Source organism: Xenopus laevis, chromosome 9_10L (assembly GCF_017654675.1).
Source record: "Xenopus laevis strain J_2021 chromosome 9_10L, Xenopus_laevis_v10.1, whole genome shotgun sequence".
Classification (NCBI taxonomy): Eukaryota; Metazoa; Chordata; class Amphibia; order Anura; family Pipidae; genus Xenopus; species Xenopus laevis.
Genome location: NC_054387.1, coordinates 6,573,810 through 6,588,649, shown reverse-complemented (window position 1 = coordinate 6,588,649; position 14,840 = coordinate 6,573,810). Strand labels below are relative to the sequence as shown.

Sequence of the window (14,840 nt, the reverse complement as noted above, 5' to 3'; positions counted from 1 at the left end):
AACATCTGTTTGTTTCCTGGAACAAACGTTACTTTAAGCTTATATATTTTAATTTGCATATGCTGAATATGGAGGTCACGATCACAAGAAGAGTCAAAAAGAATCTCCTGAGACGCCTGTGACAGAGTGAAGTATGGCCACTTAGAGCACCTTGTCATACCAACCAATATTCCAAAATTAAGACTTGTAATGATTAAAAGACAACCAGCTTTGCCTTGCCACACCAAGTTACGCCTAGACACACCACCTGAAACCCCTGCCAAATTCTGGATTACTCCCATCACTTTGAGATCCCCAAATTGATACTGTTCCTGCTAAATAGGCCAGATTGGTATGTATGCCTGCCTATGATATGTGCCAGGTCCCAGAATGCAACTGAACCCAAGTCTATAGAACAGTCACTTACCGGTCTCTCCCCACAAGCTGTCAAAGCTGTTAATCTGAGCTCTCTCCTCTTCCTCCTCATCCTTCTCAGGGAGATCCAGCAAGTAGGAGACAATCTGAAACAAAACACAACCGTCCCCAGATCAGTCAGTCACTTTAAAAAACTGCCTATGAGTCCTTCCTAAAACATTATGCGCAGTACCCCACAGTTCCAGCTAAGCCCCACCATAATTAAAGGGGAGAGGCACCTTTACAGACATCTGTATTTAGAGACAACTCGGAACTTGTCTTTATCTGGTTCAGTAGAGGAACACGAGTAATTACCAGTGGCAACCACAAATAATTAAGCCCTCTGCCCAACCCTGGAGGGGATTTTGTTTCCCTCCATCAGGGCAGTAGATGCTGGATCCAGACAAAAAGACTTTCAAAGTTAAGCAGTACATCCAAAAAGTAAATCAATGCAATTAGGTATGGCATTGCCTGGCACTTTTGAACCCCACAAGACCTTAATCTTAGGCATCAACAGAGCCTGTTTCCTCCTTGGGTAATAAAGGTCTAACTCACACTCCAAATGAGTGAAACATCAAGGGCAGAAGGGCCTACTTGTTATTACTCTATGTAGAGCCTATCATCTCAGATATGTTTTGCAGTCCCTCAGCTATGGGAGGAGGTTCCTTGGTTTTTTTGGAGAGGAAGCAGATCATGAGTAACACAGGTAATGCTCTGCTCCTTACTCCAACAGGACTGGTTATAAGTAGTTTAAAGTAAATGCTTGGAGATTAGGGGTATCCATTTCCCCATGTCATGTCCTAGAAGGGACAGTCTTTGAATCAGTGGGTACACCCACACACAAGCCGTACTCACCTCTGAGTATCCCATGCTAGCAGCTGCGATCAGGGCTTGCTGGATGGCTTGGCTCTTCTTCAGGACTCCTGACTGCTGTCCGGCCATAGTCCAGTCGCACTGAATTAGGTACTTGACTACCTCCAGGTGACCCCGCAGAGCAGCATGAACCAGCGCACACTGGCCGTTCTTATCCAGCAGATCCACCTGTGGGCAGAAGCCGGAGAGGAGCATAAGGCACGGGAACTGAGAAAACCAGAGGGTGGAGAAGGTGAGGCAGCAACGGGAAAGGGTGGAGAGGACATGAGTGTAGGAGAAAGAAAACAGAGAGAAGAGAAAGAACAAGTGAGGGCAACAGACAGAAAACAAGCAAAAGGGAAGCAGAACTGCTGAACAATAACAGCCTTTATAATGTGTATGTACGACTGGAGGGGTGATCCAGCCTCAGCAAGCTTTTATTCTATTCCAATGGCTTGAGACAAGCTTCTATGGCACAACAGCATGTCAATCTACAGGTTTGGGCAGGTTCCCAGACTGTGTGACATGCGGGGGTGATAATATAAAGTCTGCAGCTGCACCAAACACCCCTCTGAGCCAGGCTGCAGCTTAGGGAAAGGGCCTGGTACAGAACTGAATACATTAAATAACAATGTCATGGCTAAGTACATCATGTAACGAGTGCCTAGTAACAGTAGAAGAAATACAGGCCTGGGATATTCTTACTTTGGAATTCACAAGCCATATCTATTCTCTAGGGCGGCTCATGGGCAGGGTCCGACTGGGTCTCCACCAGAGAACCTGACACCCTGAGCCCATGGCAATTAGATATACATACAGGCCCACAGTGGGGATATGGATGGGCTGATGGCAATTGTCCTACGCTGGTGCATATTAGGGACCTTGGCCCCCTGGGAAATCTCTTAGGCAAAATGTCCCTGCTACTGGCACACAGAAAGGCTTCTCCATCAGTATATCTCTGCAGGAGACGTAGCAACAAAACTCCACCTATTGCCTACCATGAGTAGACAATAGGTTATTTTCAGCCCAGAGGAATGCTTCTTATATAGCAATTGCCAATGCAAGCAATACCACAGTGTGCTAGGAGGTGTGGGGCTGGAAACCGTGTTCCAAAATCAACTGCCTCAATTTACAACACTAAATCACTATAAGTGATTGCTTTTGGACTGTCTATAGAAGAGTTATCTGAATCGGCCCCTATCAACAATAGTGCGTGTGCAGCTTCAAACAAACCCGCCCCCTAGGTTTCCCGGCAGATGATTGGTGTACATTGAAACCTGCAGGCTATTCCGCAGGTACAGAGAACAAGCCTCGATGTGTATTACTTCATACCACCCCTAGTTGGGGCTCTACAGTGTATAAAGGAAAACGTCATGTTACCAAGACTGAGCATGAAGCTCTAAAGGAGAAATACAAACCTGTTTGTCTCAGACTTTTGTTGAGCTTATGTGCCGTTTAATAAGACTTACATGGATGCCGTCATCAAAAAATAAAGTTGGTATTTATAACTTAAAACAGAATTTTATTGTATTTTTTTTTCATAGGAAGATTTAATTGAAATGATCTAGGAGTTTAAATGTTCTCCCCATGTCTGCCGAGTTTCCTCCCATACTCCTCCCAAAAAATGTTTCAGTAACAACTCCGGCGGGGACGCACATCAACTGGTACCTCTGCACTGTAATTTCTGGTTTCCTAGGGCGCACACGTCATCACTCTCGTTTGGTGTGAAATTCTAATATTTAAAGGGGCTTTGTGGCCAAACTCATTGCCCGTTGTTAGATCTAACTTGTTTAGTATCTGGGTGTGAATTCTGTCCGTTTTTATTCCAGTTTTGATCCTTGCCTGCCTGACTCTGCTGATATTGACCCTGCACAATTACTCTTTGAACGCTGTTCCAACCCACAGCCTTATTGACCTTGCTTGAACTCCACCTCTACCGACCTCGGCCTGCCTGACTACGCTTTTTGTCTATTCCCTGAACTGTTGCCTTCCGACCAAAACCTTGTAAACGACGTGCCCCTTTGTTCATTTAGAGCATCGGCTTTGCTCCTCTCAAGGTAAGACCTGGCGGCATCTGAGTAGCTGAGGGCTCCTCCCGAGGCCAAAGGCGGCTGCTACAGGCAGAAGATTGAGCCGTGACCAGGAAATTTAGCACTTGCTCTGAATTTAGGGAGCCGTACATGACAGTTTCAGTTTAGGATGTTTCCTACCTGTATGAAGGTAAAGGGAAGGTACCCAGAGCTGATACTGAATATATACCCCTATGAAGCGGTCGATATGTAGGAAGCAGAAAGAGATGCATTACTCAAACAAACCCTACTTTGTAACTGGTTTAGTTGCCAATTGGCAGGTGTCATTCAACATTTTAATGCAGGAATCTCCCAATGTTTATCATAAAGGAATCACCACTCACCTTGGCTCGCCTCTTGCACAGCAGCATGACAATGGTTAGGTGGCCTGACGCGGCTGCATAACTCAGTGGAGTAAGGCCACTCTCTGAACTGGCATCCACATTTACGCAGAACTCCAGCAGCAGTGCCACCATCTCTGTGTATCCCAGATGTGCCTGAACACACAGGATAGGGGCGTTGTTCAGCACCTCAGTACGATAATTCACATTGGCTCCCCCCATGATCAGCAGACGGCTCACCTGAGGGCACAGAAAACCAATATTCAACAGACAATTACCATTAAAAAAAAAGAACAGACATTGGCTTGGGCCCTAGGAATCCTCGAGATTCGACGCATGCAGGGCAAGTGCCCTGGACCCTACACATATTTGTTCCATACAGAGCAGTAGTTATAGGTCGGAAATTGGGTGGGGGATAGCAATAGTATTCGTTTTACCAGACCTAAAGTTCTTCTACTGTGATGGCACTAACAGCCCAATGCAGTCCTTGCCAGATGGGATTTTCAAACCTAAAGGTTGTATCACCGGCTGATTCCCAAGAATAAATGTTTTTTTGAAGACTATCGTTTCACCCCATGAACAGGCAAAAGACCTGCTGATTTGATCTGGAGCAGCCAACTCGGCTGCCATCGATGTCTAGCATTAGAATGTAAGGTAAATAGTAAAAACACTATGCAAAATGTGTAGCCAAATCATGAAATAAGAATTTACCTCCAAAACTGATACTAACTTGCCCCGAAGGCTGGACCTTCTTTAATTCCATGGAGCCTCACAGCTTGGAAAGCAATTGATGGTGGGACAGTAGGGCTAATTCTAAGAATGACTGAAAGTCCAACCAGTTAATCAAAAAGAAGACCCAAGTAAGGAGAAACATTGGTATTCTCCTTTACTGTAGAGCTTAAGAGCTCTTAATGTTAACATAGAAAAATGAAGGAATATATAAGAAAGACTACTGTTGATTGATGCACAGACACACCTTGATATTGGGAGTGTAGAGGTTTCTAAGAGATGCCAGCGCCATTGACAGGCCATCTGTGCTATAAGAAATCCATAGGGCTTGGAGGATAGATGATGCAACTCCAACCTTCTTGCTGAGACCCTGCAGGATACAGGGGCAAATGGAGTAAGAATAAGGGGTTAGGAAAAGAGAAAATAGGGCGTTGAGTTACAAAGAGAGAATAAACAGGATAAAGAAAAAAAAAAAAAGCAAATAAACAGGAAGTTGGGAGGAAAGCATTATGGGAAAGAGTGGAGGCAGGCAATGAGCAAGAATATGGAAAACAAAGAGAAGATATGAGAAGACTAAGAACAAGTAAGAGTAGAACTGGAGCAAAAAGATAGAGATAAATTGAGAGTAGGCAGGAAAGTGGAGGAGAGATACAGTGACTCAGAGAAAGGACAAAGACAGTGCCCAGTCATTCTACTCTACAAGAATGTTTTCTTTAATCTTCTCAGTACCTTGAAGATATGGGCTTTAAGTATATGGTGTCCCAGCTCGATGGTCTGCTGCCTGTTCAGCTTCCCCTCCTGGCGAGAGAACCAGAATGCCAGCAGAATATGGCCACTCCTGAAAACAACATACAAGATAAGCGTTAATACCAGTCACCTACACACTTATGTTTGTCCAGTGACGAAAATGGAGAGTACAGCCCAGCTCAAAACATAAGCTCAAGTACACAATACAACTCCTTAAAATGTTTACCCATCAGTAGACTCATTGAGTCTAGCTCTACTCCCCGGAGCTTTACAAACACAGGTAGAATGGCCTTCTATGTCCTCTAAGGATGAACACTGGGCTCCCTCATTGCTCTACTATCTCATGGCTTGTGTATATTATCAGCACAACTGGCCATGGGGATATATATTCCGTTTCAGCTTGGGCCAAGATCAGATGTCTACAGCAGCTCTATACAGTGTATACATTACTAAATGAAGCAGGACCCCAAACCAAGTCCAGAAAGGCCCTTTCTTATTAGAAAGCATACTATAATATATTTAGGTTCACTTAACACAAACTAGATGAGGGTTAGTTTAGGTGCAGGTTAAAATGTCTATAGAGAACAGAGGCCATAGTAACCAAAGATAAAGGTTTTTTTTACATATTTGAAATAGAAAAATCCGGTTAAGTTCTCTTTATTTTACCTGGGATCACACAGAAATTTGGTCTTTTCACCATCCTCCCTCCAAATCAGCCACTCCCGAAAAGAAGGGTGCACAAACATCCGAGTCAAGTCTCTCCTCTTGATCAGGAACATGGATAGATTCTCCATGCGCTGTTGAAAGTCTTCCCATTCTAACCCTCCATCCACGCTGCCTGCGTTGATGGCCTGGAAGATGTGTTCATCAGTCAGCGGGTGAAGAGAAGCCACGGCAACGTTGAGGAGAGGTAGAGCCCTTTCAAATGAGGATTGGGTGGGAAACCTCATGTTGCACTGCAAGAGGTAGACCTCAGTCAAAGACACTGGAACCACCTTGTAACTGGAGCTTTTGAGAACAAGGTAACCTTTTTCTATGAGGTCAAATGTCAACTTTAGGTAAAGATAAGATCCCTGGCTCAGTGTCTTGAGGTGAGAACTAAGCTTCCCAAAGGTAGTGTTGTCCATCTTGCCATTAAGGGAAATATTATTCTGGATCTCGGAACTGCTGTGAATGCGCTGAAGAATGTAAGCCTGGAGGTCTTGGTCTATAGCCTCATTTTCTTCTAACCGGTCGAGGGAAATGCGGTGGAAAGGAAGTTGCTTAGTGATTTCCTGCCAATAAAATGTGTAAGAGGATTTAGATAAGAATATAAGATGAACAATAACATATGGTAGGAAGATGGGAAAACATGTAAACAATGGAAGGTGACGGGCGTAGAGGGAGTGGGAGGTTGAAGAAGAGAAGAAAGGAAAGAGAACTGAAGTAAGTATCACGAACAAGTGGAAGAGGTGGGGAAATAATAAAGAAAAGGGAGGGATAAGTATTGAAATAAGAACAGAAAAATCTCTTAGGTGATAATGGGCGGCAGTAACAAAGAATAAAACAAAGGAGCATAAAAGGGGCACAGTGAGCGATAAGAGGAAAAAAATGGAAGACATAAATTGAGTGAATGAAATGCTCAGGTCACATGTGCTCACCTGCAGGGTAGTTCTCACGGTCACGATAAGCTTAAGCCAGCGGGGAAATTTCCCTATCATCTTGTTCAAGAATGACACAATAGTATCTCCATAATCTGGTTTGTGGAACTCCGCTTCATTCAGCCCATCTATCAAAATGATGTAATCTTCATCCGGAATCTTCCTTTCTGGAGTTGGGTGACACAGAAAGGTGGCATTATTCAAAGGAATGGATTTCATCAGTGAATCAAAAAAGAAAGCCAGGGAAGTCTACCCTTAGTTTGGCGGTGGAATATGCAGGACAAGTTATGTTGGATGACTAATAGTTCAGTACCCGTTTCCTTAATTAGAGAAAAGGTCTGGGCACCATGAACAATTCTGACAGCTTCACCCAGAACCAGCATGTGGATAAGAGAGGGCTTCCTGCAGTTTGTATTAATGACTGGGCACCTTACACTCTCCCATTGTAGGGGAGTCTTGTAGCCTTCAAAGGCAAAGCAGTGCTGGGAATTCAATTGGTCTTCACCGCTGCTGCAACAGAAAGTGGGTATGTAACTGCATGCACTGCATCTAAGCAAGAGGCTACTACAGTACGAGCCCAAACTAGCTCGCTTTTCAATTTTAATCAATATAATACCACTTGCTGCACTAGTGCAGACATTTTGGCACAATAGACACAAGATTCCACTAGATTACAAAGAGCCAAATCATAGAGGTACTTCAACCCCAGATTTCTTATCCTGGTGATAGCTGGCTAATAAGACCTACAGAAGAGATCAGGTTCTATCTAATCACTTTGATGGGGCAGAGATGTACTTCAACTCAAACATTGCATTAGTGATAGCTTGCTATGGATCCAATAGGACCTACAGAGATCATGGTCTAGCTAATCATTTTGGTGGGATATAGAGATTTTTCAATTCAAGAATTCTTAAACTGCTGATAGCTGGCTAATAGGGCCTACAGAAGAGACCAGGTTCTATCTAATGACTTTGGTGGGACAGAGAGGTATGTTGCCAAGTAGAGCCTCCTGTAGGCTGCCAGTCCACATAGGAGCTACCAAATAGCCAATCGCAGCCCTTATTTGGCACCCCAAGGACTTTTTCATGCTTGTGTTTCTCCCCAACTATTTTTACATTTGAATGTGACTCACAGGTAAATAAGGTTGGGGACCCCTGGTCTATCTAATCACTTTGATGGGACAGAGATGTACTTCAACCCAAACATTCTAACATTAGTGATAGCTGGCTATGAATCCAATAGGATCTACAACAGGTAGGTCTAGTTAATCATTTTGTTGGATAGACAGATATTTCAATCCAATAATTCTTATACTGGTGATAGCTGAGATAGATAAGGACCCAGTAGGACTTGCAGCAGAGATCATGGTCTAGCTCTAGTGAATCACTTTGGTGGAATAGAGTGCGCAGGTGTCTTAGAATGACTTGGCAGGTGGCAATTATTCTTCACTTCAATTGTAATACCCTTTCCAAGAAGGGATTCTATTGCAACATCAAGGAAGTCCTGCCAGGCTTAGGTCAGTAACAATGTCAGATGTTATTACATACAGGAAGATCAGGGTCACGGAGGGTGAACAGCCCATTAAGCTAAACGGAAGATTTATATTCTAATTGCTTTATGTAGTTAATAAGCAATGCCCATCCCATGTGGCAGCAATGATGTTGCAAGAACTCTGACCAATAAATTCCAAGTCGGCTGAACGTTTGTAGAGCTGCTGTTCATGAACAGCTGGGCGGTTGAAATGTCATTATCCTCCATACAAAGCATGTATGAAAGATGAATGTAGATGATAAAACACGATTTCCATATCTATATGTTAATGGCTGAAAATCGGAAAAACAACGGTGACCTTTGCAGGAAAATGGTGCAGAATGAGAGTGACTGAAGCACGCGCCATGCAGCTGCCAACAATCTAAAGAGCACTTATACAGGTAATTATTACTCCTTCAACTTGGGGCACAGAAAGTTTAATAGAGTTTTTTTTTGCTTAAGTGGAACTGTACATCTGTGTTCAATACTTAATACTAGACCTCCATACAGAGCTGCTTGCTCTGTATTGATAGACAGTAGGTGCCAATTAGAACAACACTGATATGGTCAGCTTATTGGGACCACAATGACTGTCTTTGCCAATCAATATATGATGGAGAACCCAGCCTACCTTTGTACAGGTTTTCCAGTGGTTCTAGGACACCCCTGCGAAAAGATGCAGATGGATCCTGCACACAGGAGCGCAGACTGAGAAGGCTCTGTAGGTGGGGCTCACGCAAAAGTTGTTCCCTGTAAGCCACAAGATGAGGGGCCCGGCAGAGCAAGGCGGCCACATTATGAACAAATTCAGGTACTAAGCAGGTATAGGCATTGTCAGCCTGGCAGTAGTGATATGCCACCACCTGAAATGAGAGACAGAGCAGACAGAATAGAAAAGGGGAGATAGTTAATGCATATGGCATTCAACTGCAACCCCATCATATTTCCAAAAATGCCAAGAGCAAGACATTTCCCCCTCCCAATAAAACAAGCCAACTCTATGGTCTCCATTCCATGGCCCTAGCCAGTCTCAATTCCATATGGTCTCTATTCCATGGCCTAGTCAGTCTCTCTTCCATAACATCTCTATTCCATGGCCTAGTCAGTCTCTCTTCTATAAGGTCTCTATTCCATGGCCCTAGTCAGCCTCTCTTCCATTACATCTCTATTCCATGGCCTAGTCAGTCTCTCTTCTATAAGGTCTCTATTCCATGGCCTAGTCAGTCTCTCTTCCATTACATCTCTATTCCATGGCCTAGTCAGTCTCTCTTCCATTACATCTCTATTCCATGGCCCTAATCAGTCTCTCTTCTATAAGGTCTCTATTCCATGGCCCTAGTCAGTCTCTCTTCCATACCTGCGCTGCTATTCTCCTCATTGCCTCCTCCTGCCGCCGGCGCATTTCCGGTGTCCCTGGGCAGCTTCCGCTGGTAATGCCTGAGTGCATCTGTCCTGGTTGGCTCAGCTCCCTATTTGCTTCTGAATCTGAAAGGCACATAGACACGCACCATCAATCTGACCGAATAATAAATTGGTATTAATATCATGATTAGATCCCGAGCCTCCACCATTTACGGAACGTCTTAATGCATTTGCCTGTCATATTTATAGGCTGTAGTTCTAATACTGCCCTTTCAGTGTTGCCTGCATCAGTTAAACAGAGAATTGTACAGCACAAAGCACTTCATTTTAAATGTTACTAGAGAACTCCCTGAAACATTGGCGGAAGTGGGGGGGGGGGGACCCAAATCAACTCTGGTTTGTAAGCCACTATTATATTATGTTATATGAAAAGCTGAAATGGTTTTGATTGAAAACGTACCCCTATGTACGCACAAAAGGAAATCCAATAACACATTTTTGTTACATTAATGGTCTAAGAAAGGAACGGCCACGTGACGGCATCAGCGTCCCTGGAGGAGGGTAATTGGGTGATGTTCCATAGAGCCTTGCGCTTATTGCGCACACATCTGTAATTCATCTTCTTTTCACCCACACATTGCATCAACCCCCTACTGAAAAGATAAAGCATTAAGCCCCCAGTTCCCCTCGTTAACATTCTACCCCACCGTAGCAACCATTATAACAATTTTCCATTACGCCTTTACTGGCCACATAAATAATAGATTCCCTTTACTTCCCCACGGCACTATCTGTAAGCAATGCATACTTCCTTCTGTTATACCGTGGATTCAAATGGACTGTAAAAGGAAGGAGCGCTATATGTGTATCATGGCAAGACCGCGGTCTGACTCAGGCAAAAAGGAGTTGGTGAAGCCAATTTTTGCAATCAGCGCCCTACCCACATTTTCAGTAGCACAATTTTCTATCAAACCACAATGTTTTTGGGGTATCTGGCCTGCTGCAGGGCCCATGTTAAAGACATTATAATTAGGTGTGTTCTTTTTAGTGGATCCTTTTCAACAAAAACACCCCCACCCTTTTTATGTTGGTTCCAATCCAGTGGCCCAGGGGGATGGCACTTGGTACTGTGCATATCTGTAGAAATAAGTCAAATCAACTGGAGTTGCTTTGTTTTTCCTTGAAGACGTTTCCCAAGACGTCTTTCCCAATTCAGAATAACTTCAAGGAAAAAACACAAGTCCAGTTGATTGTACTTATTTCTACAAATATACCATGACCTGGATGAATGAGGCACCAACACTTACTGTGTGTTTTAGTCGCTACTGTGGTTTTGTCAAGTTCAGAAAATAATAGGGTTCCTTCACATACCAGAACATTTCAGACCACAGAGACCTTCCACTTTCCCCGTGAATACAAAAGGGGCCTCATTATGGCGTCTGCTCGCCCTCTAAAGCTGGCCATACACTATATGATCTTTCCCCGATATGCCCACCAATGGCAGGGCTATATTCAGAATGTTCGGCCCTAGGGCCAAACGATTAAATTACAACTAGGAACAATGAGCTCTGACGGGTCATTCGCCTGAAAAATTAAAACTTCCCTATCGATATCGTGGCCAAATATCAACCGGGAAGACCTGTCGGAAGCCCCCATACACAGGCAGAATTGGTCTAAAGGACTGATATTGGGCTCTTTAATTTGCCCGTGTATGGCCACCTTCACTTGCTCATCATTTAGAAGCGCAAGATATGGAGTGGCATAGTGTTTCCTAACCTATGGTGCAAGCCCTAGAATTGGGCTGTTGTGCTGTTTATGGTGGGTCTCCATGCAATGTTCTGCTACGATAGTCTAATAGCAAGGTAGCACCAGCAAGGCACTCACGTTTCGGGGAGGCATGCGGGCTGTCAGAATTGATCTGTCGCATACGTGTCCCGTGGCAGCTTAGCGTGACGAGCCGGGAAATTATAGCAGTTTTCCCAAAGCCGATATTGCCGCAGATGACTACTCCCCGGTTGACAGCATCGTCCTCGCTCTGGAGCTGGGCATCAATTTCATGGAAGAGCCAATCACGTCCCACAAACATGGCATCTGTGGTGGTACTCGGTACCTCAAACAACAGTGGTTTCAAGGAAATATCTGGGGGCTGGTAGGGTGCGAAACGCACTGGGGAGGAGAAATAAAAAGCAAAAATATGAGACAAGTTTATTTTACAAATAAAGACTGGGCAAATTTGCATCTGGGCAGTTAACAGTTACCCATTAACTGGCTTTTTTTGCCACCTTCTGCAGGTGGAGCAATGAAAACTACATTTGATTGGTTGCCATGGGTTACTGCCCAAATGCAAATTTGCCCATTTTTTATAAATGAGCCCCAAGGAGTCCTAATTCTTTGTACCCAATGTAGCTCACCTTTCCACTGAACCAGAAGTCATTGGTAATAAAACTATTTGATTTTTTTATTGAGATACTTTGGGTATACACTTGGCTCTACAACAGCGCTATACTGTGCAGTTCAGACAGGGGTGTCCTCTATGTTATTCAACTGAAACCCTGAGCTTCCAACCCAAGCATGCAGTCCTACATCTGGAGGCTCTCAAGTGGAGATGTAGTTGAAGATAAGCAGCTGCCTTCAACAGCTTTCCCATTACTCTAACCTCTCAGGTCCTGTGGGGTGCGTAGTCCGGCCAGGGTCTGACGTGGCATCCGCAAAGAAGTACGCAGTGGGGTGTGTCTCTGCTCATCCAGATAAGCAAGGTCTTCCAGGTGTGCAGAGCTGGTGGCTGTGGAGAGAAGAAGAATCCATTGGCTGGAGAAAAGTAAAAAAGGACAACAGTGCACCTGGAGTGGGTTTGGAAAACTGGGAAAATAATCCAAAAGTAAGGGATGAAAGAAAAAGTAAGAGATTTCATATGGACATTACAGATTGACTAAAACAAAGTTAAGGTTCTGAATCGCTTTTCTTGTCGATGGTCTTCTTGATGGCTCATAATGGGCACAGCTTCAAGCCCCAAAGTTTGGAAACCAATTATCAAGTATAGAGATCCACCTTATCCTCATGAGTTGTACTTATAAATGCTGGTGCTGGAATAAACAGGGGAACTGGAGGGAAGGCTGAAGGCAGCAATCAATAAATAAGGCAGGAGGCACCAGCCGATGTGTTGGATTCATGCTCTGCACCCATATCAATTACAGCCAGAGCTACTTTTAGAAAGTACATTGATTGGATAATGTGTCAGCACATTACAGTTTACATATAAACTAACGCCATAAATATGAAAACAGAAAATCTGAATTACACTAATGAAAAGGACTCGTTAAATGAACTTAATTAGTTGCCATCTTAGCATCAAATGTGCCTCCCCCGCCCCCACTCGTGGTACAGATACAAATTATTTTATATCAGGTTACTGTGCGCAAGCAATGCCAAGCCAGCGGCTCTCCGGTTGTTGTTAGACAACTCCCAGCATCCCAGGGTTGCTGGGAATTGCAATTCATCAACAGCACCATTGAGATCTCTGATGCACATAATAAACATTAACGATCAACAACTGTTACAATATAATATGCCCTTTACCATATTCTGTGTGTTTTACCCCATTGGGCCTCTTCTGATCTTAAAGGGCCCCCCTATAATCTAGCTCAGACCATGAGAATACATAGTTCAGCAAGAGAAACCTCTGGAGCCTCCATTGACCTGAATACATTCTGGATCACTAAGGAAAAAGGTGGTGGGTCTGATGGCAGCCCTGGTCGAGGAACCATGAGAAAGTGAAAGCCAGACTGAAAGAGAGGGGTGAGGAGTCGAAGAGAAGAAAAAAGAAGAAAAAGAGCTAAACAATGAAATAAATGGACTTGGGTAGGGAGAGAGAACCTTTGGTTAATGAAGAATGGATAGGGGTGATGTCAGACTTGTACCACTGGGACAGTCACTATTAGAAGAAGCCCCCGCCAGATGATATATGTAGCACCTTGCATTATGGGTAGCCCAATGCACCAGCATCATAACGGTCCAAGGCCGAGATATTTATCATAAAGAAGCTGTGCCGGCTCCAATGCACAGTGGACATTGCCTGTGGCAGCGAAGGGATTAATTTAACATCTAATGCTTCATTTACAACGCCCTCCTTTCCCTCCCTCCATCTGCAGCCCGGTGCGCCCCCTCCTGCAAGCCTCCCCCTCAAACACCCACAGAGAAACAGTGGTATTAGCATTCCAGACACACACCACCAACGACTTACTGGGGGAACAGCAACAAAAACAACTATCCCAGCGAGCCAGCAGCACCGTGCCAGCTTCATAAGCAGCGTATCCAAAGCCAGTCCCAGTTCGTGGCACTCACCTGCAACAGAGTTGGGTCTTGGCATGAGGTAGAGTGGGATCGACTGTACAGACTGGGAGAGACCAGTGTCCAGTCCCCTCTCAGGGATCTTGTTCAGGCTGAAGGTAGAGGCCATTATGTTCTCGTCAACCCGGTAGAGACAGGAGTCCATGGACTTTTGGGCCTGTTTCACACACCCGCGGGAGCCACCGTCCTTGCCACTCTCCACCCCATATTTGGAGCGGTCCATATTTTCGGAGTAGCTTGTCAAGGTGGCTACAATGAGAAAAGAACATGGATGAAACCCTCATAAGACATGTTAATAGAGATTATACACAGCATTTGAGATGCGGCCACTTGAATGTCCCTTCTGCTCAGGTCAGTTCCTATAATCCCCCAGAAATTGTCATAGTGCAGCTTTAGAAAAGATCCTGACTCGGCTGCTGCTTGTTAATCACCACCAGGCAGGGTGTGTTGGCCCTGCAGTGTCTGGCAATGGAATTTCAATGCTCACGCACATGCTACGGAGGAGCAGCAGTGCATTTCACGCTAGAGAACTCAATTCCGAAACATCTACTTGGAAGAATAACAGGCCGAAGCAGAAGCTGACACACTGATCCATAATCTTCGATCTACCCCTCCAAGAACGAAAAACAAAAGGGGGGAGCCATAGGCAGCCTGTTTCCCCCCCCCCCCCAACACATAGGCGGAAGCGAGAGGTGGGAAGAATGGTCGATAGGAGCCGTAGGCTGGATGCTTATTAAAAGGAAGGGCTGTGAGCAGTACATAACAGCTGCAGAGATGCAGGCGTTGTATATTCTAGCCATGAACACATTACAGCAGCCTCTATAGTACGA

The 14,840-nt window shown here is 44.6% G+C and overlaps 1 protein-coding gene across 6 annotated transcripts in view; it reads right to left on the bottom strand.

Moving 5' to 3' along the window:
• Positions 1–14,840, bottom strand: part of LOC108700860 (protein TANC2) — a 180,767-nt gene that overhangs the window by 14,211 nt on the left and 151,716 nt on the right. For all 6 annotated transcript variants that reach the window (XM_018234875.2, XM_041577258.1, XM_041577257.1 and 3 more), the window contains 12 exons: positions 14,005–14,259; positions 12,320–12,445; positions 11,548–11,829; positions 9,659–9,786; positions 8,933–9,164; positions 6,772–6,938; positions 5,798–6,405; positions 5,114–5,222; positions 4,632–4,754; positions 3,659–3,895; positions 1,249–1,434; positions 407–500 (listed from right to left, as the gene is read on the bottom strand). In XM_018234875.2, the coding sequence (XP_018090364.1) occupies positions 407–500; positions 1,249–1,434; positions 3,659–3,895; positions 4,632–4,754; positions 5,114–5,222; positions 5,798–6,405; positions 6,772–6,938; positions 8,933–9,164; positions 9,659–9,786; positions 11,548–11,829; positions 12,320–12,445; positions 14,005–14,259 (2,547 nt within the window). The remainder of the gene's footprint in view (positions 1–406; positions 501–1,248; positions 1,435–3,658; positions 3,896–4,631; positions 4,755–5,113; positions 5,223–5,797; positions 6,406–6,771; positions 6,939–8,932; positions 9,165–9,658; positions 9,787–11,547; positions 11,830–12,319; positions 12,446–14,004; positions 14,260–14,840) is intronic.